The following is a 24303-nucleotide window of genomic DNA, read 5'->3' on the forward strand; positions in this document are numbered from 1 at the left end:
TTTATTCTCACAAGTCACGCGAGGTTAAGGCTGCCGGTCGCGGAGAGATGTGGTAAGCACGGAGTTTTAAATTTGCAAGTGCCGATTTTGCCGTTGGGCCACGTAACTGCACGTTCACGCACACCCTGAATTAAAACTCCGTGCTTCACCTGCCACGAGATCGAGTTTGACAGTGTGAGTACGTCTCAAGCACTAAGATACGTACGTCAGACTAATCACGAGTCTACTCACGCGCCCGAAATCTCCGAAATCACCAGAGAGATTTTACATAGGTCAAATATAGGCCGCCTTCTCTGGGGATACTTATATCAGTGGGCTGAGGTCGGGCTGCGGTCCTGCGGCGGCCTGTCGCCGCATTCGCCAAAAAGCTCTCGCGTGTAACCCCAGATCAAATCAGATAAGAATTTCTTTGTCAGATAAGATTCCCACTGTGACGTTATTCGAACTCCGAACACCCTTTCTTATTAGGCGCTCTGCATTGGATCTTCTCGCACTTCTCTCATTATCCACCATGTTCCGCTCAGCACTCACAAGGACTACACTCAACTCCATAATTGCACCAAAAGCTGCAAGAGCTGGTGTTGCACCAGTGCTCGCCCGTGGTTACCACGAGAATGTTATTTCGCATTACGAGAGCCCAAGAAATGTGAGTTGTTTTTGACCGTTCGGTTGCGAGGCCTCACTAAGCTCATGTTATTTCAGGTGGGCTCTCTACCCAAACACGACGCTGATGTCGGTACTGGGTTGGTTGGAGCACCTGCGTACGCTCCTTTCTTCTCCTTTATTCACCTTTCAATACTGACTATGCCTATAAATCAGCTGTGGAGATGTCATGAAGCTCCAAATCAGAGTAGACGAAAGTGGCATCATTAGTGATGTCAAATTCAAGACATTTGGTTGCGGTAGTGCCATCGCTTCGAGTTCATACATGACTGAGCGCGTGAAGGGCCTTACCCTTGAGGAGGCAGGTAAAATCAAGAACACTGAAATTGCAAAGGAGTTGTGTCTTCCTCCTGTGAAGCTTCATTGCTCAAGTGAGTCTTTTCTCACACTACATTCGTAAATGCATTTGACATGCGTTGTTTTAGTGCTGGCAGAGGATGCTATTCGTTCCGCTATTCGGGATTATCGGGCAAAGCGGAGTAAGCTGAACGAAGGTCAAAAAGCGGGCTTCATCGATGTAACGCAAAATGTGATTTCCGGGGAGACAGTGGCCACTGCACGACCCGGTCTGTCTGCATAAATAGACATTTTCTCAGGCCGATGTTTCTTCATGTGCTGTCGTCGTGCACGTCCCATCATTTTGTTGGTTCCTCATATCCATGTTCGCATCGATTTTTGCATTTATGTTCACATATTCTCAAAATGTCCTAGGTTGGATGATTAGTAGTTAGTTGTATTAACACGTCGCAATGATAATTTTAATGCTATGCGTGTTGCCCAGAGCGACCAAAACTACATGTGCATAAGATAGTCCATGAGACGAATGCCTTGCCTTACACCCTGCTATTGGTGCCTTTCTGTCCCACAAATGAGAAATTCCCGGATGCAAACCAGCGTTCATTTGCTTCCTTCACTCGCTGAGCGGCGGCAGCACGGTTTGTGAGCTCGAAGCCTATGAAAAGAATATCAGCGGTTCATTCCACGCCAACTCCCCAAGGGTTCTCACCTTGCACAGGTGTGACCGTCAGTGATGTTGCTGTTCCAGACGTTGACGACCCGCCCTGCGCAGCACGCGTGAGCGCTGCGGTACGTAACTTGTTCGCCTTCGAGAGTTTCGCTGCGGAGGTTGACACGTTTTAGGTCTCGAAAGACATAAACAAGAGGCAGGATACTTACCACGACTCTTCGCCTCTCCCATGCCAGCCCGGACCTTACCAGTGCCAACACCGATCATTCCCAGACCCTTAGTCTGATCAAACGCTCCAACCTCCTCTTCAGCCTCACCAAATGCCATTCGGTTCTGCAGCTTCCGGAGTTCAGTCTGTGCATACGCTTCTTTTGCTTTGCGTGCTCTACAAGTGTGTCAGTGAGAACGATATCCAATGCACGGGGATAACTTGCCGTTTTCCCCCTCTGCGTTTCTTTGGTCCATCGTTAGGTATAGGAAGTGCCTTTGTGGTCTTAGCAGGTGGTGGTGCTGCCAACCGATCGATATGTTTTTCGATTTTTTCTCGAAGCTCTTCGCCATATGAACCTTGGTATACCATCAGCCAGAGATCCGTCAACGCCCAAGAACTAAACTGACCGTCTCTTCGTGTCCGTTCGAGGTCCATGCGTGCAGCCAGAACGCATTTCGCTCCGACTGTCCGCTGAACCTTCAGTTGGTATTCAGCTGGCGTCTGCTGTATCAAGTCAGACTGGAAGACGAAACCGGTGTGCCGCCGTTGAGTGTACGCAGAGAAGCCTAGAGCGATTTTCTTCTGAGCGCCTAGTAGCTACATGAAATTTATGAGACTAATAATGTGGACGGAGTAAGACTGCAGCATACATGGACATTGCATGAGGGCATTTTGGCAAGGGGACCGAGGCCGCCTGCCACACCTAATAATTTTGCAGCTGTAGTAGTACCAACGATGGCTGAAAGATTTGGTGCCAGAACATTCATTCTTGAGCTGACGTACATGAAAATCTGCTCTCCCTTCATTAGCTACCGCGCTTATTGCGCAGAAGAGACCTTTACTCGCCTTTTTACGTGCCTCCTCAAGTTTGTCTGCGAGGTCACAGGCTTTTTCTACAGCACCCCACTGGGCTTCAGTGAGGGTTTGACCACTTGTTGTTGTTGCAGTTATGAGCACACTCATGACCACCGCAGGCGGAAGAACACCTGCAAGGTCAGCTTTTGTGGGGTCCTGTAAGTCGACAATGAGCAGAGATAGTTTGCGTAGAACCTAATCTTACCTCTGTATTTGCGAGGACGCGAACCGCGCGAACATACTGTGCAGGCTCTGGAACGAGTTGCTCCAACTCTGGAAACTTCGCCGCATAATGGTCACGTATGAACTACAGACAAGAAGTCAGGGGGTTAGACATCAGCAACCACACACCATACCTTGTGTACCACAAGAATTTCATTGTCTACATCCACTGATAAATTGTTCGCTTGCACGATGAGAGTGTATTCCGGATTCAAATGAGCTGGTAATGACATCGCTTCCGGTGTACTGGGATTGGCTTGGTATTTCTCAATTTCCTGGATGCACGAGTCAGCTCAAACCATTGGTTCATTAAACAAGTGTCGATGCATGCCTGTAATATGTCTGCCATTCGTTTACTGCCTTCTAGCTTCGCTACGGAGTCGACGTCCTCGAATTTTCCCAAGTCCATTTGTTGTACGTCCTCTGCATCAAGTTCGTCTGCGGGCTTCATTCCACCTTCGAGGACCAATCCGCCGGTTTCGTCTGCTTCGCCCTCGCTGCCTTCCTCTGCCTCTGACATATCTGCATCGTCGGCGGCCTTTCTCTTCAGTCCGTTGGTGCCGTTACTCGTGGAGGGCGCAACTGATGGCGCTTGCTCCTCATATTCCTCAGCACCACCGTCTGACAGATCGTCAATGTCAGCGAGGAGTTCGTCAGCTAGTCCACTCATCAGGAGAACTGTTCTTCAAGGTTTAAGTTAAGGAGGGAAGGTGCGATGACGTAAGCATTGTCAACGATAGGTTGGCCTGTAGTACACAAAAGAACTGATACAACCTGTACTTTGTTACCTTACATTCAAAATATTCTAAAGGGTATGTAAGTTGAACATGGTATGTAGGTAACTGTGCAGATTGAGATATATGCTGATGTCTAGATTAATGACGATGTCCTCTTCCAAATCGCCTACTTAATGGTAACGAGTGATTAACAGTTGCTCACCTCTTCATCCGCGTGAAGAGTCTCGAAGCTTCGTTCCACCTCTCTGCGTACTCCCGTTGATCATCCAGTGCGTGGATCCACGAGTAAAGTACATGGACTGTACGCGGTAGGACACCAGACAAGAATGCAGCTACCTTTGGTGCATCGTGGATTTTCGAATAAGTAACATCAAAAACAGAAAGGTGCCGATGAGTGGTATCTCCGACCCAGTGGTGCCACTGATCTTCTTGCTCTTCGATAAAGGAAAAGTCGATTTCAAGCGTTAGTTCCACCAGGTCGGGACAGTGCTTGAGGAAGCACAGGAGTCCAATCGGGGAAATCGACGAAGGCAGAGTAGTCTCTAGAAATTTGTTCAACATGAGTTGCACGATATTTGGCCATGCCTGTGCCAATTCTAAGGCGGCAATGTCGTCCAAAGAGATCCCACACCCTACATCAAGATGTATGTGCGTTATTCGGTTGAATGACAGAAGGGGGTAGAGATCTTCCAGCTTCAAGACAGAAAACGAGTCATGTGGAGGACGTTCTGCAACCATAATTTGGAGGCGACGAAGTGAGTAGTGACTGACGGAAGTGGAGAGGCGACGAAATAATTGTGCTAAGACAGATGCTCCTGCGTGATCATCGCTGAAGATCGAGAGGTTTGTAAGCTTGTTCCGCATTCTGCTCACGAGGTCGACAGCAGATGTGATATCTTGCGCATGCACGTCAAGTAGTTGAAGTTGCTCAAATAGAAGCTCGTTTTGGAATTCGACATTGGGCTGGAGAGCAAGTTTAAGCTCTAGTAAAGACGGCAGACGCGACAAATGGTCCAGAACCTCGGCATCGAGAACTCCACAGTGGATTGTAGTGAGATGATGCAGGTGGCAAAGAGTTTGAGAAACGGAGTGGCGAAGATGATTTGATAGGGCCACTGAATGCACATTCAATTTTCGCAAAGAGGGGCACGCAAAAGCAATTGAGGAGATGAACTGTTGCAGGTCAGGAACTGGTGAGATGGCCCAGACCTCGAGGAATAGAGACGTGAGAGACTTGGTCATGATTCGACGGATCAGCCTCAAGTCTCTCTCGTCATAGATAATCCACTCAAGGGATGTGAGATTTGGTAGGAGGGGCTGGGTGGCATCCATGGAGGCGAGACTGGCGAGTAATTCATCGTCAATATCAACCATCAATTTTTTCCCGCGGCGGACGTCCTGGGTGGCAAGACTGAGGTGACGGATGCGTAAAGCATACCTGCGGAAGATATTCCAGTCATCCTTGGTCAATTGCCTATGAAGTTTCTGACAAATTTCACCAGTAAACGATGTTAGCAATTGAGACAGAGCAGACAGAGATCCTCTTACTAGACAAATACAGCCTGACTCGGATTTGATCATGTCTCCACCCCATAAATCATGAGGCATGCACTGAATCGCTCTGGCGATAGTGCCAAATTGTTGCCAGAGGACATCTAAAGCTATATCATGAAAAGCATTACAAGTCCTTGCGAGAGCAGCAAGAGTAGCTTGAGCGGGGTGTTTTTCATGGCTCGTATCAAGCACAAAAATCCACTGAAAAATGGATAACTGTATCTCCGAAATAAAGAGACATTGAGCCATAGTTAAGCATCATCCAGAGAACCAACCTGTACTCATACTCCTACACCGCTTTTAGCATATTCTGTATTTGGTAATTATAAGATAGGTGGTGGTCCGTGCACCAAGGGTCAAAGGTATATAAGGCTGCTGTCGACACTGTAACAACTCATACTTACCTTGATGGCACAGGCTCCTTCATGTACCCGGGTTTGTGGGCCGTGGGGACCCTTCATAGCACGGCGACCTTGTCCATACAGAGGGTAATTACGGTTTGTATGGGCTCCGGCTCATGCACCGTCTCAATATTTTCCAGTCCTGCCACGGCCACTCTGGCTGGGCAGGCCACTTTTTTTTTCGACTTTTATAGGTCCTAACCCTAACCCTAGTACATTTTACATATAGTAATTTCAATAAACATAGTTTGTCATCATCTCTCTTAACCCTCATGCCAGATGACCTCATACAATCCTGAGTCCCAGACATTGAGCTCGCATGCGCCAGATTCACCGCGCTCTTCCCAATCACCCCCGCCTTCTGGTGTCCAGGGTGATTTGGAATTAGAACTTCTCGGGCTCGCCAACGCTTTATACAACCTCGGAACCACCGTCATCAGTGACTCCACCAAAGATCGTGATAGACCAGGTGGTGCGAAGCTAGTAGGCCTTGGGGCGTGCGTTCTCTTTACTACTTTGGTTGTCTATGATTTTAAAGATTGCAACGGTCAGAAATGAGGTAGTCAATCACCTTATGTCCATCGATAACAAAGCACAGGACATTCGGACCATGATACCTTTTCAAGTTTTGTCTGATATCGACAACGCACGCAACCCCATGCAGTTGACCAAAGAGCGTCTAGAAAGAGCAGCTACTGAAAATCAATTCATGAACGGAAAGATAGCAGCTATTGACGTAAGGACCTCCCTGTTTCACTCCACTCTCGTTAATGCCCTTCTCTTGTAGTCCTATCGCAAGCTTCTGAACGAGGCCTTAGTATTGAACTTTCCAGAGACAGCCGAATATCTCCATCCAAATCAAGATGAGATCAAGATGGAGCCATAGGCCAAGCCCTGCCGCCTATGTACAATATCGCCATTGTCGCAGAGCTACATCTCGTCGATGGTTCATTGTCAATCACATATAAGGGGTACGCTCGGATTAATTTTCCAATTACCCTCCCAAAAGGAAAGACGAAATTGGTGGGAGACGGGGAACATTCCGTTGCCTCATTATCACTTGTCATTATCGGGACAATTCGCAATAATCGACCTGATTGAAACGAAAGAGCTAAATTTCTCATTAAGGACGCCCCCGGTTTTTTTTGACCACGCCAAGATAATACGGACGCATTCGGGTGACTCACCAGACAACGCCGCGCAAGCATGCCCAGGCGGATCTGCGGCTCTGGTCATCTTTGTGCCAGCAAGATGCTTTATCTATTATGGCCCCTCAAAAGGACAAGTGGGTGGCTTCCTCGGACTTATTTGCTACCGCCGTGACTTCTCGAGCCCTTCTTGGATGGGGGCTTTGTGGCGTAGCAGTATACTCAGCGATGGTCTCTCACCGCCACCGTCCATGCATCATCGGATTGTCGCGAAGCGGTCAGCTGTTAATAGTATTCAGATCTGATGAGAGACATATGGACGTGTGGCAATGTTTTGATGACAGTGTGGTATTGCTATAACTGTAAGTCTTGAGAGTAGGAAGTGGACGTTTCCGCTCTAACGGCACACATGTTTCAGGGATCATCTCTTATCTCACGTCGCTCGGGGGTGCATTTTCACGATGGCCAGATCCTCCTTTATCATCATCGGCACGGGTTGTCTCCGAATATTACCACCTTGCTTGCAGTCCTGAGCTGGGTACATGATTGATGTTAGTCATGAGAATTTTGTTGCGGCTGATGAGGGCTGATAGTGTACAAGCACCGGGAAATCAACAAGTTTACAGCCGTGTCTTCTCCGACGAGAGTGTCTATTTTAACGGCATCCCTGCTGCAGTGTCGGTGAAATCATGATTTTGTGGAGAGACTTGGTCAATGTCGGCCTTCCGCGTTTCCGTTTGTAGGAGGTAGTGGACCCCGAAGACCAGTAATTTTATAATTGAACTGGTTCGATTTTGATGAGGCGCCGAAAGAAGAAAGTGGAAGCCGCATCGCCACTAGCACGCCTATCGCTCAGATCCTCCGTGGTTCGATCTTGGCCTTGTATCACCGCACGATAGGAAGCATGGGAGTGTACGCCCGCCTATCCTGGCGCCCGCTACGAGAAAGTTATCGTCGGCAAGTTTGGCGTTTTACAAATGCGGTTGCAATACGAAACTAAACCTTAGCAATATTAATATTTAAAATCTGAAATGAGTCCACACCCACCCATAGCGACAATGAGCTACCAAGATAACGATATAGGCAAGTTCGTACCGAGATACCTCAGGGATGTGAGAACAGATTTCAAACAAAAACCTGCGCATCACGACGTAAAACGGTCCGTGAATGAAATCTGGGATATAGGGGCCATCAAGTTGACCACCAAAAGTCAAGTTTGATGAAGCACTAGAACGGACGCCAATTGATCTTCTAGACAATGGTCAAAGAGGGTTCTCTCACACGGATGTACGTACATCCACATTCACCGAAACAACGCACAGGTAACTGCAGCCCTGTTGATCTCGTATGTGATTCAAATCGTCATTTGAGTCCGCGGTACCTGACAAAAGGTCTAATGGTAGCAAGTACAACACGAGGCGATGGATCAATGCGATCTCCGGTTCCGCTCGTTGGTCTACTGACAACGTGCCCCATGATGATGCTATCAAAGGCGTGTCTTGACGGTCCGTTCTTCGCACACAACGAGAACAGCTGCTGGTAGGCCGAACTGTTCCGCCGCCCCTTGTGAGATAAGATATGAGCGGCAACACCCGGCATTGGCTCAAGGTTTGTTGTACATCAATCTCAAGATTGAATCCTACTTTTTCAACGACTTTCAAATTTGGTCTAGTGCGAGGAACATCCCGTCCAACGGAGTCATTTCCACCAATCCCCGGGAGCTTCAAGTCATCAACGTAAAACTCATCTTGACCACATCAAGCTGAGGACGCAGCCGAACTATGACCTTCAAGTAAGAAAGCAATCATGACGAACTTATGCATGAAGCAACCTCCTTCTCAGCATCAAGACTTTTCCAATGGACATGTCGGCTTGACGTCACGATCATAACTCATCAGAATTTATGTATCGATTAACGCGCAGAGAATTAGACACTAGACAAATCCAGGGTCGACAGCGAAGTTCTGGCAAACCTGAAGCGGTTCCGTGTCACGATCGATGTAGTTGTCGAGTAATTATGCAATTTCGTGACATATCATCCAAGTCATCGAATTAATCCCCAGAATCAATGGAGGTCACGGCAGCCCATAGGTATCTCACGAGGCTCTCACCGCTATGGCGGTACATGTACAGAACAAGGAGTCCTACAATTGTCACCGGTCATGTGTTAGTTAGCAGATCAAAAGTTAAGTAAAGATATGCCCACATTAAAAAACAGTTCGTTTAAGCAGACATCACCGTCTTCCCAGTGAGACACCATATGGGATCTGCAAGTGTTGATCAACGATGATCGATGATCAATTTATAGATCGCGATATTTCCTACCGGCCACCTTGCCCCAAATTCTCTGTGATCTGGACCAAGACCATATACTTACTGTGTCAAGTATATCATACAGGTCACGAGATGAGTTCGATGTAACCGGCCAGTCATCGCACGTACAATCCATGTGGCTGGATCTCCACCATCCGCTCTTTGACGCGTTCTCCTATCTCCTTCATCCATCCTTTTACTTGTTCACGCTCAATATGTTGCCACACAGCATGCGAAAGCGTAGCTGGCAAGAGTTTCTTCACGTATGCTCGCAACACCTCCGTATCGAATGCAGGTCTAGGTGCTTGAGGAGATACCGCACCAGACCGCGAAACAGGAGAACGGAATCCTAGGGTTGTTGTCATCCTTCCTCAGACGAGAGGAAAACGAGGAGCAATTTTGAACGCAGTTGAGCTAAAATCAGAGACTCCAGTTGTCGACTCTAGGGCTTGAGTGAATGCGTTTACATTTGTTTGGTCTTATGGATATGTCACGTCGCCCGGTCCGCTTTCGTGAGAAGTGCGACTTGAATACGAGGCTCACTTACTTACAACCTTCCTGTGCACCGTCCTCACCTTTATCCTAGCCACCCGTAGTCTTCTCCAATTGATTGAAATCGATCTCTCCAAAACGCAAAAAATGTCTTCGATATCGTTCCCGCACTCAGGCGACGAAATGGGCTCATCTTCCAGCTCACTGCACGACTCGATGCAGGCGCCATTCTACACGCCCCCTGCGTTCGACATGTCGAGTTCCTTTCAAATGAACCCTCTTTCTGCGCACCCGCCTCGTACACCGCGCCCGAGCACTGCGCAGTCGCACTTTAGGAATATGAGCATGAGTATTAGCGTGTATGACGAAAAGGCGGAGGAAGAACAGGACAGAGAGACCGTCAAAGCAGATAATGTGGAGGTAGACGAAGATGAGATCGTGGAGCTGGATGAGGAAGATGTACATGTCAAGGAGGCTGAAAAGTTGGTCGGGGCGCATGAGGTGTGGCGAGATATGTTTGTTACAAGTAAAGGACGGGACAAAGCATTTGTGAGTGACTATGATTTACCTGCTGAACAAGTGACAGAAACTGTCTCTGGAGTAGAAATTAATGCAATACTCGATACGTGTGTATCTGCTTTTCCACAGCAAGGTTTTGTTTCGTAACGGAAAGTCCGCTTGGCAGCGGGAAATAGTACGAAGGCTTTCAGATGCGAAATGGGGGCTTTCTTTCACGAGGTAGGTAACTGTTTGACATTGACATCGTTATTGACAACTGACGGCACGCACAGAAAAATGCTTATCATGTTCGACTGGTTAGCTCCCCTGAGTCAGGTATTAGCGCAACAACCTGTGCCCTTCTCGTCTTCCGGATCTTCCCTTGTACCTCATAGCTTCACGGATACCCCAGCATCATCCTCAAAATCTTTACAATTGTCGGGGGGTCCTTTTCTTTCGCACCCGGTCCTCCGAGCTTTGCTATCGGCTCCGCCCCCTGTTCTCCTCGAACTTGTAAATGGCTTGTCGGAAGATATACACTCGCTTTCCAAGCTCGGCCTAATTGGCTCTAAGCTGGGAGCGCGCGCGGCCCGTTTTGCTGACTGGTGTTGGCTCTTTTCTACGCTGGTCGGTCTGGTGGAGAATGGTGTCGAATTGGGAGTTATTGAGGGCCTTCAACGAGAAGGTGAAACAATTAAATTTTTTAACCGCTTAAAGTCCAGTTGCTTATTTGTTCTAGTTCAATCGAGGGCATACAAAGAGTCGCTAGCAGGGGCTACTTCTAAATCACAACCAAAAGCGTCAAAAATTGACGAACGTGAGCTAACGCGACTAGAAAAGCAGAACTACTGGCTTCAGATCTCAAGGGCAAAGCTTGTTATGGATCTCATTTTCGTCTGTAAGTAATTTGACTTCATAAGTATATCCCTGATGTCCTTGCGTTGCAGCGTGGGATATCTTCAGGATCAAAGGGTGGAAAGACAGCGTTCAGTCTTTCACTGGCCTTGCAGCCGCGGTCCTCAGGTAATATGCACCACCATCATTTGTCATTCATACTCCTAATTGGTATTTGGCAGCTGTGCAAAATTATACGACAAGTATAGAACTACGCTTGTCAACAAGGCCCTGACTAGGTGAACATCATGGCGCTAGCCATTCGTGACCTGAATGAAGAAGAGGTGATTGAAGCATGTTAATTTTCGCTTCTTTCCGTACGCATGACATGCTTCCAGCGTTCGACAGTTCCTCGTGTGCTTCATCTGTGTTATCATGCATCTTTTTGTTACTACCCATCACCTCGCATCGCATACGCATTTTGATTGTTCTATAATACCTTTTACTGATTTAATAATGTTTGATTTCGCCTTGCTCGTGTATTTATTTATTGTAGATAAACTGATGGGTTTGGGCTGTTGAATTTTACTATGAATCCTAGATGATGGTTACACGTATTACTATATGAAAATCACCACGGCCACCACTTAGAGGCAGGGTTGGGTGATGATGAGACTGCCGGCCGTTGTAGGGCCCGTTCCTGCTGTAGCCTATCCACCTCTTCTTCGAGTTGACGTACTTGTTCTCGTGCTTCATCTAGAAATTTCTCGTGATCCAGCTGGCTCCGTAATAACTGCAACCCCTGATGAAAATCAAAGCACGAAATCAGGCAAAGATATTAACACGTTGATTTCAGATCATGACACGAGGGAAAGCAGCGAAGAACGCCAGTGACCCACGATGCGAGGACGGACACTACTTACCAAGTACACAGCAGAGCCCAAAAGAGCCACCGGAATCATACCCGGCAACATGGATGCATACCATTGAGAATGTGCGGACCGTGGTTCCGTTGTTGATGAATATCCACGGGCCCACCGTTGAGGAACGCGAAGAGATTGCGTTCGAACGAGGCGCATTAAGGGCGCCATAATATGATGTTTCTAGAAATCGGAAAGGCCTTCCCGATAGTTGGACTCGAATGGACGTGAAGCAATTACTGGTGTGCGTCAAGGTTTTTACTTGCCCGCGGTGTTTGGGTGCGAAGGTTTTGTGTGGGGTGGTCGTTTACTATCCTGGCGAACGGCCTTTTTTTTTTCAAATGAACAAAGTTCAATATTCAAACAAACGTGGGACTGCCTGTGTGATACGGTGCGGAGTGACTCAGAGAGAATGCATGAGATTTCAAGAAATGCAAGAGCGCACGAGATAGGATTTGCTTGGACTTTGGTGCCAAGAAAAGACGGCGATTCCGTATAGGAAAGTTTTTTTGCAATCTCAGTTCTTACCAGTTGCTACTAGTAAATTTGTTGACAGGTGAGATGGACGGTGAAGCTAATGAGTTGCCTCCTGATTGCATAATCAATATCCAACTTCTCAGGCTTGGATAAAAACTGGTCATGTCTGGTTTACTTTGCATATTGTGCCCCAGAAAATACACGCAGCAGATGCCAAGGTTAATGAAGCTCTTCTACGACAGGCGTGCCCACTTCTCCTGTTCCAGAGCTGACTTCAACATATCACTCCCAAGTTTGCTCCCACAGGACAAACAAACAGCAGCTGCTGTACGTCCTCGATGCACGGAGTCTAGAGCTTTCCGGGGCCCTCCGACACCTGTGGGGCGACATCTTGGAAAAACTTTCGAGCGCGCTTGATGTTCCAGTCGCGGGGCCCAGTCACGCATTATGTACGAAGAAGACTAGACCATCCTTCCATTTCTTTTGAACTTTTCCTCGGGAAGACCAGGCGTAGCGCTGATCAGGACCCGACCGAGACTCAACTCGGCATTCAATGGTGCACCGAGACGAAAGAAAAAAATCTGCAATCTCCGCCATGGCGCTACGTCCACATCTCGAAGTAAGGCTACTTTTTCGCCTCCACCATTTTACACCAACATTCGCGACTAGAAATTCATGCGTACATGCCGAAAATGTCGTGTTGCAGAGAGGTAACAGCGTTTCGAGACTTTCTTGGTGGAATAATGAAGAGTGACATCTCACCCCGGCCCCGCACAAGCTGCTTCTAATTATTTTTATTTAAAAATTACCTTTGGCGCTAGTTGGCAAAAGTGTAATCTTCGCTCCATCGAAGCTGGTTCAATATCTTTAAGTAGTAAGGTTACTCTTCCGCCTCTAGTTTGCAACCTTAATATTTGCCACCAGAAACTTATGTGCGCATGCCGACATTAATGTCATGTATAGGATACTGTGGCGGGGAATGAAGAATGCGTCACCCCGACTCCACTGCTTCGCATTCTTTCACTTAAAAACTATCTTGGGCAATAACGGCAAAAACATTAATATTCTTGTTCGCGTGCACACCCCAGGTTCAACAGGCCCAGGAAGGTGAGACAGCAAAATAGATGAAATCCCTCCGTTTTCGTAAGTTATCATCCTCCATAGCATAATTTTCTGATTTTTGCTCGTTATACATATTATTACATTACGTCCATCCGACTTGCTCAACAGATGTTTTTGACGGCATGCACTTCCTTACTTCTTGCTTTCAATGACACTGCTGTCTGCTCCTATTACTTGTAAGATGCTTCCTCGCTTCTTACTTTCAATGACACTGCTGTTCATATTGGGTGATATATATTAGCAAACAGGGACGAAGTCTTCCCTGTTCACCATTCTGCTCCTCCGTATCTCCACCCGACATCAGGCCGCTTTTTTGACACAGACTCATCAGCTGGACGTTACGAATTGCAAATCATGATGGGGTGTAAATTCCACGTGTCATGGTATACAACGTGGCAAGTCTTGGGCGCTCGAAGGCTCTCCTACGCCCGAATTAATCCGTATGGGCCGTTAGATCTGTTTAGCATTATAAAATTACGAATGTTCGTCTACCTATCTCGACGATAATCCGCAGCACCACGTAGCATGTGCTACAGACTCGCTGAGCCAGTCATAACGATTCTATATAATAGTAGTGGCGTGAGACACTACCAAGATAAGGCACTCAGCAATATCTTGGAAAACCATATTAGCATGCTCTTGCTTGAGACTTAAAAATATTGCATCGCCTTGCAACCTGTCGTTCCTTCTCTCTGTTCTCATTCTATCCCGACTACTGTTCACTGTGTGCGCTGAGCAGCGCAATTCCGGTTTGAGCATCTTGCGACCCGAATTCCTAGACGCCCAGTTGTCGATCTGAACCTGCCAAGGCAGCCAAGTTACTACTATGGCCGTACAGCTCAGCGTTGATTCACCGGTACTCAGTGAGAAATCAAGCCCAGGTCCACTTTCAAATGAAATACCTCTCAACTGTCGTTCTTCCCCGAATCGAAGTTCGCGTCAATCTCATCATCTCATTCCAATGCGTACTTCTTTTTCTGTTTCCTCTTCATCCCTTTCGGCATCACAAACTCTACCACAATCGCAGAGATATGTTCGTCCGCGCGGGCTGCGGATATGGAATCTTTTCAAACAATGGTTGCCTATCTTCGCGTACGGCGCAACTAGCCTTGGTTTCATCTTAGCTATCGCATTCTGGAAGACGGAGGTTCTTGACGGTAAGTCATTGGTTCCTATCGGTCTGCTTTCGTGACCCGGTGCCCTAGCGGCCCATTGCTACAGACCAGTGCAGTTACCCTCATTCCTCGCTTGCACGATTATGACAGCGCCATGTTTCGCTTGTTATTTTACTCACAATGTTTATTTCCGGCAGGTCTCGAGTACCTCTCACACTGGTTGCGAAACGACGAGCACTTCGGCTACGCAGTACTATTCTGTCTCATTTTTATCACCACTTTTCGTATGTTCTATTCTTGATTTATCATTGGTCAAAAATTCACGCATGTGCGTCAATTTTCTCACGTTTTAATAGCCCCTCTCCCACTGTATTCCACGTTGATCACATTATCGGGATATACATTTGGGCCGTGGATTGGCGCTGCTATCTCGTATTGTGCAGCACTCTCTGGTGCTGTCGTCGTGTTCTGGCTATCGCGAACGTTCTTGCGCGAGCCAATCGGTCGTTGGCTTTCGTCAACGCGCACTTTATGCCGCGCAGTCCGAGCTGTCGAGCGCAAACCACAGTTATTGTTCCTCGTCAGACTCGCGCCATACCCGTATAATGTGCTTAACGCACTTCTAGCAGCCACGCCGACGCTCACTATGCGGACCTATGTGATTTGCACAGCCTTGTCCCTCTTTAAAGTTATCATCCACACCAGCATCGGTGCAGGGATTCGCTCGTTCGGCGCCAAGAAAGAATCTGATGTTCAGGAGGAAGAGGATGATACCTGGAGCAAAGTCTGGACTATTGGCGGAATCCTTATGTGCGTTGCGCTTTTCATCTACATCAGTTTGTTAGCGCGTCGAGCAGTGGACGATGAACTCGATGATGAGATTCCTAGAAGTGTGTCGGAAGAAAGAGTGGCATTTTTAGATGCAGAGGATGACGATACTGGATCTCGAGCACCACGGTTGCCCTTGACTTTGCAGAGCAACATGAGCGAGGCACAGCTGGTATCGCCGCATCGTGTCGTGTCCAGTCTTACTGCAGCCTAGTCGCTGCCTTTTTTCCTCTTAATGGACTCTTTCTCGAGCCTAGACTTGCATATTATTACTCAAGGATATCGTATCACATAAAAGCCAACCTTGTATGTTGTGTATGTATTTTTTTTTGGAACAGATGTACTTTTTACTACTTTGGATATACAACACTCGAGTCACGACCAATGAAATTCGCGTACCTATACCGTAGGAGATAAACGTGTACTCTGCCCCTGCAGCAAACGCCACTGCCCACAGCTGTGCAGATTCCAGCCCTTTTACACAGGGTCGCCCCTCTTTTCCTGTTGGTACGATCATTTATGAAGTACTCCACCACCATCACGGAAAATCTGGAACAGGCGCAGTACTTTGCAGTGTGAAAAATTGATTATCTTCCGATTCGAGTCACCTGTCGCCGCAAAATCCCGAAAAGGCGGCAGCAAGTTTGAAGTTGACGCGTTACGTTAGCCATGCGAGCCCCCGATCAGAATTCTGTGCATTCGCTCTGATCAGATCACGCGAGATCAACAACTCGTTTCCCGATTTGGTACATACTTATGCGGTCGCCGTGTATCGTAGCATGGTGGGAATTTTATGATTTTGGGGTGTCATGATACGGTAGACAGCCATCATTGGACAAGCAAGCAAAATGTATTGCAGATACTATCGAAGAAAAAAACATAGCCGGGATATCAATGAACGAGGGTAACCGTATACGGGGTAACCGTATGAACACGAGAGCCAAAGACGAGAGAGAGAGGTATCAAAGTGGGAGTGATGATGGGGTGTGGTACTACAAATGAGGAGCAAAGTATACACGCTGGAACTAGATGAGAGAGCACATGCAAACGCAGCCAATCGTTTTGTAACGTTCATGAAAAAGATCTTCCAGTTTCGTATAGCTTCGTAGAAGAAAGAAGCGGGTAAAATGAACCGAACAAAGGAAAGTGGGATCGTGAGGTCAAACGCAAACACAAAACAGCCAGAGCAGTCCAAAAGTCAAACATGAGACACCAAGGAATTGAATTAAAAGGCAACAAGTCTACTTTCTCCACGGGAACGTTGCGTCTAAAGCTCGCTCACAGTTTTGGTATATTGCGGAGGAAGGTGTTCGTTCATAGCGATAAACCCAAAGTCAGGCGAGACTGGACCCATTCAAGAGACTGACAGTCAGTAAGCCAGGCCGTGAGACATCGGAGGGCGCAAGGGGTAGTCGCGCGACTCACAGCGGTTAATGTCGGCTTCCCCTGCGCCGTACCCGTCCCCGAGTGGTGGCGTGTTCGCCTGGGACGATGAAGTGTGAGAAGCAGCACTGATCGACGACGCGCTTGTGGAAGGGCGCGGTCCAACCTGATGGTGACCCCAACCACTCCGTCCATCCATCGAATCAATGGATGCACCGCCAACCGCAGAGTATGCGAACTCAGTTTGCCCAGAAGGGAAACCATACGAGTCCACAGACGGCAACTGGATCATGCTGCGCACTCGTGGCATGTTTCCATCATCAGGATGAGGCGATGTCGATGGCCTCTCGTTGGAAGGATGCTCTCCATACGGAGACGGGTATGGACTCATAGCCTGACTGTGGCGACGGGGACGACGAATGCTCAGCGATGATGGACCATACTGCTTTGAGGACGACGGTGGGCGAGACAATGATGGTGAAATAGGGCGGTGGTGGCTCGACCCGGGACGCGAGTAATCAGCCTGATGGTAAGTGTGGTGCGATGGTGATTCCTCATATGGCAAAGATGATACTGATGAAATGGAGTATCCCGTGGTTGGGCGGCTATCCGGAGATAGAGAAGGTGGACTATTGTCGCTCTGCATCGAAACACCCGAGTAGGTGGATGAGTAAGAGGTATTGATGGTCGGCGTCGGGCGAGGACCATAGCCATTGTTGCTCGGCGGGTTTAACAAGGAAGATAAACTGCCCGAATGGTTGGAAGTCGTGCTGTTGGGAGAGTACTGCCAGTTCTGGTCAGTGTAGGGATACTGCGAGGGAGGGACAAGCATGTCCCTGTTGCTAGTATGTTGAGGGTGGTGATAACCACTTCCTGGACCCATTGCGCTGAACTGAGCAGTGGGAGATTCCTCTGCAGGAGAGATGGGCTGCAAGTGAGACTGATTGTACAAGTTATGATGAGTGGGCTCAGAAGGGACAGTGAGGGGAGGCAGGTTACGAGTGTGAGGATAAGTCGCGCTCCAACCTGGACTGTTCTGATTCAAAGGAGTGAAGGAACCTGGTGCAGAAAAGCCACGAGCACGGCCACTAGCATTGGGTAAAGTGCCCTTTGGACCCACAGACGAAGGGACGGTGAGAGGGACTGGACCCATACCGATCGCGGAACGGGGAGGAGGTATTGATGGGGGCTCCTGAGTATCACGCTTCCTTGGCTTTGGAAGACGCGGAGGGACGCGGCGTTTGAAATTGGCCACAACCTCAGGGGGGGAGTGGCGGTTGAGGGTGGGGTGGGCTGCGGAACCGTACTGTGAGTAGGGGCTTGAAGTGGCACTGACGCGGACTTACACCATGTGCTTGCGTCTGGATCATCAATAGCGGGGTCGACGTTGCGGAGGTTTACTTTGCGCATGAAGCCATAGATCTAATGGACGAAGTGAGGTCAGTGAAAGGTTCATTTCAGTTAAGGATTAAGTGGGCTTTGGCGTCGACAGAGAAGGATGGAAGCACATCAGACATACATTTAGTTGCCGGGAGAAGCTTGCAAATCTCGATTGACGGTAAATGCTTGGGAGGACATGGAGAGCCAACTGTTCTGGTCTCTCTACGATGATGTGTTCTCCTGCAGGATCCCAACGGATCATATGATGATTTTCTGGACGTTCAAGAAGACTAAATATATGACGCGTTAATGAAGGACATTGTAGATTGGAAAACGCGAACTTACGCGTAAAGTTTTGTTAAGAAAGTGGCCTGAGGTTTTGCCTCTGACTTTGGAGGGGGTGGTTGCTGCTGCTCATGAACTTTGAGAGAAGCAGGAGGACTATCCTCTGTCGGAGAGCCATTGCTAGAACTAGAATGAGAAGCTGATGGCTGTTGTGGGTAAGTAGGACCCGTTGTATTAATCTGATGATAGTCAGTTGGACGGGACCATTGTTGAGCTCGTTGATGGTTTGGGTATTGAGAAGTGTACAGGTCCTGCATTGTCGTTGTTCGTAAAGTGAAAAGGAAAGGAGGAATTGGAAAGAAGTGCGAACTATGTAGGTGTTGTCTAAAAAGAACCAAAAATGAAAAGTAGTTAGTAGTCTCGTCGTCGATCGAGACCTTTTTGATATTTTATAAAGGTAGCTAAGTATAAAACTAGATGAGCGGTGGAGAATAAATCATCAACCGAAATCGTCAACACCGAAATTAGGTTACGAATAAATTTACGTCAACATTCCATATCCATTTTTTGTAACCGCTTTTTCCTTTTTAAATAAAACGTAATCAAGGGTGCCGCGGCCGGGTTCGGAAATCACCTTCGGTAAATACATTATAAACAATTACAAACAACTATAACATCCAAATTGGGTCATCATTCCACTACCTCGGCGCCGAGGCTACCCTCGTAAGGAAGTATTCGTGCCAAATTTCCATGTGACAATTTCGAGTTGCCGCGAGATCTGAATCTACTCTGTTTTCCCAACTTTTTGCTTTTCAGCGGCACCTCAGGCCTCAAGTACTCCATCCTGTAAAACTCATAGCTACACGTGTAATGAATCTATGAATTACATTTACAATTACATTTTTTATTAAATGATCCCCTTCACGGCCGCCATACAACCTTGTTCGCTTGCCCCGCACCCTTGTACTTTTTCATTGGTTCACTTTAGCGCTAGCCGGGGTCCTCATCAATTACTCAATTTGGTAAGCCGTGGTTCAACTTGACCAAATTTAGACTTACCGCAACCAAACCTCCCCAATCTTCTCGCTTTGCTTCTCCTCCTCAGCGATCCGCCCGACTTTCGAAGAACCACTCCCCGCGCCCTCTATCTCCTGTCCCTGCTTACATATACACAACTCACTATCATACCTAACACAATTTCAAACAGCGGTCTCAATCGGATCATCATCGACAAACGCACAACTCACGACCACTTATCTGATGAATCGCAGCGGCTATACTGCGTCATGATCAACTGATTAGAAAAGATCGTAAGGTGTCGGACATAATAACACTAAAAGCGAGTGATGGATGGGTTAGAAGAGTGTGCAGTGAAATAATACAAGTGAACCTATTGTTTCCCTAGAAACAAAAAAAAAAACTATGCAAGCAAAGCATCAATGAAATAAAGCAGCGGATGGTATCATACAACGAAAGTATCATACCACGGACCGGAGATCGCATCCGATCTTTCGTAGCCACAGGGGTCTAGACGGGAATACAGCGGAATCAACTTTCCCCATCATAATGTAGCGTGACGCTGTTGAACGCGCCGAACAAATCTCCATCAGCTGGAACATCCATCCCATCATCGCATCCCGGTGTCCCAGGGCCCGCCGGTACGTTCGCACCTGCTACCCCCCGCATTTGCTCCTCTAGATGAAGCGAGCGTGACTCCTTCAAGTGCCGGAAGTTCACCGCATCAAGACCGTTAGAGGATGATGGAATGATCTACAAACGGATAGATAAGGGTCGCGTCAGCTAAAATATCTCTCAAGCCGTATCAGATCAGGCATGTCTCACACAAGGGTGAACACACGCCATAAGCGCCCAACACACTTTGGGGCCCAGATGTATAAGAACAGGTCAGACTCACCGGTGGCCGCTGATGACGCAACAAACCCCAGTTCATTTTGGCAAACCATTTATGCTGCTTAACTTCACTAGCTCCACTCCTGCTACCAAACCTAGTTCGTTCATCTTTGTCGAGCAGCCGAATGACAATATCCTTGCAAGCGCTGTACGGCACATTTTGGTTAAAGTTTACTCATGACTCAACGTCCAACTCGAGCCCACCTCGTAATTTTAGGAGCGTCCCGGAAATGAACTGGCAGAGACCGGATGTTGGAAAAAGTATCGTTCCTCTCTTTTCCCTTGAAGGGCGTGGTGGCGAACTGCACAAGAGCGTCAATGATTTTTCCCATAGTAAAATCCGATCCAAAGTCCGCCGATGACTTACAATCATTTCGTATATCAAGATACCAAGCGTCCACCAATCCACCGCAGCGGTGTGACCCTGGGCAGCTATCACCTCTGGAGCAATGTATTCTGAACAAGGAAGCCGCTTAGGTGAAGGCCTTGATTGTTGATAATTAAAGGAGCCTTACCCTCGGTACCGACAAACGAGTTGGTCCGAAAATCCGCTGTACATGACATGGTATCTATCATAGGTATCTGTAACATAGGCAGAATGTGTGAATGGTCATGGAATGGATGACAAGGAAACGGCTTACCCCGTTTGGACCTAGCTGGTGAATCGTCGCAGGACGGCCGCCAGGATGTCCAGATTGTTTAGCGAGATCGAAATCCGAGAGCATAATGTGGCCGGAGTGATGGAGGAGAATATCTGGAGGAAGTTCCAGCAAGTACGGAAGAGACGGTAAATGAAAGGTGGCAATAAAGTTAAGCGTTTAGTACACGTTGGCGATCAAGAGGAGAAGCGGCCTACTTTCTGGCTTGAGATCGCGGTATATGAAGCCATTTAAGTGAAGGTACTCCAAAGCCGCCACAACCTCCGCCGCGTAAAATCGTGAACCATCTTCCGGAAGGCATTTTCCCGGACGAGTTTGTAACGCGCGGAAAAACTCGCCACCCATGCAGTACTCCATACAAAAGTAGAGGTACTCTTCGGACTGGAAGGAATGATAGAGTGTGACGATGAAAGGGTGATTTGAAGTAGCTAGAATCTCTTGCTCGGTCAAAGCACGTTTTATCTTTTTTCGTTCGATCATCTCCTTTTTGGATAGGACTGAAAAATTATAATTGAAGACAGTTTTGAAGTGTCGTAAAATCACAAACCCACCTTTCATAGCGAAAAGCTTGTCAGTCTTCTTTTCTCGCACAAGGTACACACGTCCGACATCGCCCTTTCCAAGCATTTTAATTTTCAAGAAGCTTGATGGGCCGACCTCGACCTGCTTTGTTTAAGAAAAAATATGCTTGCAGAGAAGCTTTTATAACGTACCTGTCGAACTTTGATTGAATTACTAGAGTATGTCCGTCTGAAAGCCATTTTTCCAGGACCATCATGTGCCCCATTCACAATTCTAGTCTTTGTTAAATGTGGATATCGTTCGTTCCGGTTGGATCTCCCTCTTGAAGAACCAGACGACAAAGTCTCCAATGAATCATCACCGTGATCAGATGACGTAGAGGATGCACCAGGTACTGGTGGAATCATATCTGCAGGTGCTAATAGTCCATTCTTCGTGGGCGCTGATGACCGACTACCCGAAGAAAAAAGATGCTTTGCATTTGGTGCAGACGCTACGCGACGAATGAAGCGCGTGGCAGACGCACCCATAGCTCGAGGAGACAATGGCCCCGAGCGACTTGAAGACGCAGCATGACCTTGTGAGAGTGGGAATGACTGCTGAGAGCCCGTAGCAGTCTGAGGCTTTGTTGGTGTCTGCGGAGGGTAACCCTGCATCATACGCTGTTTCTCCGACTTTGTCCCTATCCGACTTTGAGTTTGTTGCGGGGTAGCCATTCCATTCGCTTCCACATTCGAAACAAATGACTGTTGCTGGCAAGGGAAGAGTCGGGAATCAGGCACAAGGTACGGTGAGTTCGGTATAGCTCCCACGTTCGAATCACTAGATCGGGTATTCGAAGAGTTGTAGGAGGAACGCTCGTCGATAGGCAGGAATGAGCCAGGAGTCAGGGAAGGACTGGGTGCTACGGGGATTTGTTTGGCTGTCTGAAGAGGAGAGGTAACCGCGCGAGGCGAGCAGTCAACAGCGAGTATTGAACCATTGCCATTAGCACGATGCTTCCTTGAGGAACTTGCTAGACGAAAGACAGATTTCCATGAAGAGTGTAACGGAGTAGACGGTGGAGAGTGTGCGTGCATGATGGAAATTGTTGATTCGCGGTCGATCCCGAGCGCTCGATCGGATTGCACAAAGGCTGTTAAACTTCTTCAACAAGTTCAGACTTCGAGTCAGCAATAGCAGACACGGACTACAGAAAGACTGAAGAAAGAAAATTGCTTTGGTATCGGGGGAGATACAAACTCTCAAATTGTTGTCCCCTCAACATAACGGTAGCAGAAAATGGCTAAGCTTAGTAAGACGGCATCTTCCACTTCATTTAGGCTTCCCTAAGAGAATCTTTTATTCGCGTCAACGGTTAACCTTAACCATTACTAGTCGAGACCCGTAGGGTCGATGAAGGCCTGCCCGAGCAATAAAGCGAGCTGCGCTCGTAAAATTCATAACTTTTGGCGTGATTACTCGAAGATTCCCCACTTACCCTGGTTCAACAAACTTGCCTTTGTCACGCAATCAACGTGTCCGTCACGATGCCATAAAGTCGTAGATCCGTGTCATGGTCACCGTCCCTTGTGCGGCAATTCTCCCACCCGATCATCCAACAGTGCTAGTGCCCCTCGGTACGATGTACTTTTGCTGAAGTACCATGGTCAAGAAAGCAGATCTTCGCGGAAATGAAAGTGCTGCCACTCGGACGTTGCGCATGCAGGTGTAACGGTTATGTAAGCTCGAGCAAAAATTTTGTCATTTATCAATTTGTAATACTGCCACAAAGGCAAAGGTACCGCGGGCAGTCATTGGATTTGCAGTTTCGATCTTCGTCGAGACGGAGTCCGCGCCAGGTCCGCGTGTACCTCTCAGTAACTAGTATTTGCGGTTGCCTCGGTGCTTTCCAGTCTCAACTCCATACACAGCAATGACCCACACAAGCATGCCGTCCGATGAGTTCGATTCTGTAGACACGAGGCAGAGATACCAATGATCCGAAAGGCAAGACTCGCCTTGTAGATGGCATAATTTTTGCAAGCGATGATCATCCTTGCCGTGCACCATGGACTCTCACGAGAACTTCTCTGCAGACCAACGAGTTCCCTGAATCCTGTCGAGATAGCGTATTCCATAAACGTTCATCACTGCCAGGAGGAGACTGCTGTATCATAAAGCTATACGCGAGCCGATAGGATGATATGATATTATCGAGCGAGGCTGTACCGGGGCGATATCTTTCTTCATGGATCGGAATTACAGCAGTTGCCAAAAGTTGATATGCTGATGAAGGCAGGAATACAGCGGTGCAGGGACTGCCTGTATCATTATGAAGTCCCAAAATGCAGTCCTAGCGCTCATTCCTGCGGGCCGGTTCGACATGGGAATTGTGTGGAACCTCAGCCTGGTGCATCATCGCTGACTTTGACAACATCACCATCACTAGGCCAAATCTGGGCTTCCGCAGGACACGCACTGGGCCCTAACACAGCAATGTCTGCCGGAGGCAGATACTACTTTTATGATATGCGGCAGCTGAGCGCCATCTGTGGTTGATTTGTGACACGAAAAGTTGTGATAGCTGCCCAAAACTGGGGTTGAGGTCATCATGATGAAACCGCATCAGTATCATCTAGAAAAGAGATGTTAATACTTGGGAAATTGCTTCATATCTGAACCTACACATGACCATCCAGTACGTATGACCTTGCATGCATATGCTGCGATTGATGATTGCGTTTCGCTGACAAAAACAGAACACGAGTCTCTATAATCGTTCCATAACATTGCGACACCTAAACCGGTCAATTCATCAATTCTC

General features: G+C 47.8%; 10 protein-coding genes across 10 annotated transcripts; 4 read left to right on the forward strand and 6 right to left on the reverse strand.

Annotated features, from left to right (window-relative positions):
- Positions 1 to 16: 16 nt before the first annotated feature.
- Positions 17 to 1431, forward strand: EDB93DRAFT_1116547 (FeS cluster assembly scaffold IscU). The gene is made up of 5 exons (XM_041448336.1): positions 17 to 174; positions 258 to 646; positions 703 to 761; positions 820 to 1034; positions 1089 to 1431. Exons 2-5 carry the CDS (start codon positions 512 to 514, stop codon positions 1241 to 1243), a joined length of 564 nt encoding a protein of 187 aa, XP_041312566.1. The 5' UTR covers positions 17 to 174; positions 258 to 511; the 3' UTR covers positions 1244 to 1431.
- Positions 1432 to 3629, reverse strand: EDB93DRAFT_1324952 (uncharacterized protein). Its single transcript, XM_041455021.1, has 10 exons — positions 3250 to 3629; positions 3053 to 3193; positions 2902 to 3003; positions 2688 to 2852; positions 2492 to 2632; positions 2249 to 2438; positions 2065 to 2197; positions 1840 to 2015; positions 1670 to 1780; positions 1432 to 1615 (listed from the first exon to the last, which is right to left on the reverse strand). Exons 1-10 carry the CDS (start codon positions 3586 to 3588, stop codon positions 1497 to 1499), a joined length of 1617 nt encoding a protein of 538 aa, XP_041312567.1. The 5' UTR covers positions 3589 to 3629; the 3' UTR covers positions 1432 to 1496.
- EDB93DRAFT_1116552 (uncharacterized protein) lies at positions 3630 to 5560 on the reverse strand. The gene is made up of 2 exons (XM_041448337.1): positions 5204 to 5560; positions 3630 to 5140 (listed from the first exon to the last, which is right to left on the reverse strand). Exons 1-2 carry the CDS (start codon positions 5456 to 5458, stop codon positions 3854 to 3856), a joined length of 1542 nt encoding a protein of 513 aa, XP_041312568.1. The 5' UTR covers positions 5459 to 5560; the 3' UTR covers positions 3630 to 3853.
- Positions 5561 to 5878: 318 nt separating this feature from the next.
- EDB93DRAFT_1116556 (uncharacterized protein) lies at positions 5879 to 6757 on the forward strand. Its single transcript, XM_041448338.1, has 2 exons — positions 5879 to 6107; positions 6163 to 6757. The coding sequence occupies exons 1-2, from the start codon at positions 5890 to 5892 to the stop codon at positions 6395 to 6397; spliced, it is 453 nt and encodes a 150-aa protein (XP_041312569.1). The 5' UTR covers positions 5879 to 5889; the 3' UTR covers positions 6398 to 6757.
- Positions 6758 to 8605: 1848 nt separating this feature from the next.
- On the reverse strand, positions 8606 to 9600 carry EDB93DRAFT_425221 (uncharacterized protein). Its single transcript, XM_041456324.1, has 4 exons — positions 9201 to 9600; positions 9084 to 9134; positions 8965 to 9025; positions 8606 to 8902 (listed from the first exon to the last, which is right to left on the reverse strand). The coding sequence occupies exons 1-4, from the start codon at positions 9434 to 9436 to the stop codon at positions 8855 to 8857; spliced, it is 396 nt and encodes a 131-aa protein (XP_041312570.1). The 5' UTR covers positions 9437 to 9600; the 3' UTR covers positions 8606 to 8854.
- A 110-nt stretch (positions 9601 to 9710) lies between these two features.
- Positions 9711 to 11198, forward strand: EDB93DRAFT_1075635 (uncharacterized protein; the record flags this gene model as incomplete). Its single annotated transcript, XM_041445179.1, has 6 exons — positions 9711 to 10112; positions 10168 to 10301; positions 10355 to 10746; positions 10801 to 10959; positions 11009 to 11084; positions 11138 to 11198. 6 exons carry the CDS (start codon positions 9711 to 9713, stop codon positions 11196 to 11198), a joined length of 1224 nt encoding a protein of 407 aa, XP_041312571.1.
- A 74-nt stretch (positions 11199 to 11272) lies between these two features.
- Positions 11273 to 12394, reverse strand: EDB93DRAFT_425504 (uncharacterized protein). Its single transcript, XM_041456326.1, has 4 exons — positions 12261 to 12394; positions 12082 to 12190; positions 11819 to 12031; positions 11273 to 11697 (listed from the first exon to the last, which is right to left on the reverse strand). The coding sequence occupies exons 3-4, from the start codon at positions 11984 to 11986 to the stop codon at positions 11527 to 11529; spliced, it is 339 nt and encodes a 112-aa protein (XP_041312572.1). The 5' UTR covers positions 11987 to 12031; positions 12082 to 12190; positions 12261 to 12394; the 3' UTR covers positions 11273 to 11526.
- A 1552-nt stretch (positions 12395 to 13946) lies between these two features.
- EDB93DRAFT_1116580 (uncharacterized protein) lies at positions 13947 to 16050 on the forward strand. The gene is made up of 3 exons (XM_041448339.1): positions 13947 to 14571; positions 14727 to 14813; positions 14886 to 16050. The coding sequence occupies exons 1-3, from the start codon at positions 14241 to 14243 to the stop codon at positions 15569 to 15571; spliced, it is 1104 nt and encodes a 367-aa protein (XP_041312573.1). The 5' UTR covers positions 13947 to 14240; the 3' UTR covers positions 15572 to 16050.
- A 138-nt stretch (positions 16051 to 16188) lies between these two features.
- Positions 16189 to 18887, reverse strand: EDB93DRAFT_1116584 (HSF-type DNA-binding-domain-containing protein). Its single transcript, XM_041448340.1, has 5 exons — positions 18466 to 18887; positions 18260 to 18410; positions 18087 to 18162; positions 16783 to 18033; positions 16189 to 16701 (listed from the first exon to the last, which is right to left on the reverse strand). The coding sequence occupies exons 1-5, from the start codon at positions 18720 to 18722 to the stop codon at positions 16625 to 16627; spliced, it is 1812 nt and encodes a 603-aa protein (XP_041312574.1). The 5' UTR covers positions 18723 to 18887; the 3' UTR covers positions 16189 to 16624.
- Positions 18888 to 19953: 1066 nt separating this feature from the next.
- On the reverse strand, positions 19954 to 22027 carry EDB93DRAFT_1237661 (Pkinase-domain-containing protein; the record flags this gene model as incomplete). The annotated part of the gene is made up of 9 exons (XM_041451444.1): positions 19954 to 20175; positions 20321 to 20462; positions 20521 to 20618; positions 20684 to 20772; positions 20832 to 20898; positions 20958 to 21070; positions 21173 to 21472; positions 21527 to 21638; positions 21689 to 22027. The coding sequence occupies 9 exons, from the start codon at positions 22025 to 22027 to the stop codon at positions 19954 to 19956; spliced, it is 1482 nt and encodes a 493-aa protein (XP_041312575.1).
- Positions 22028 to 24303: the final 2276 nt, after the last annotated feature.

Source organism: Suillus bovinus (assembly GCF_016758785.1).
Source record: "Suillus bovinus strain UH-Sbo-P2 chromosome Unknown EDB93scaffold_3, whole genome shotgun sequence".
In the NCBI taxonomy this organism is placed as follows: Eukaryota; Fungi; Basidiomycota; class Agaricomycetes; order Boletales; family Suillaceae; genus Suillus; species Suillus bovinus.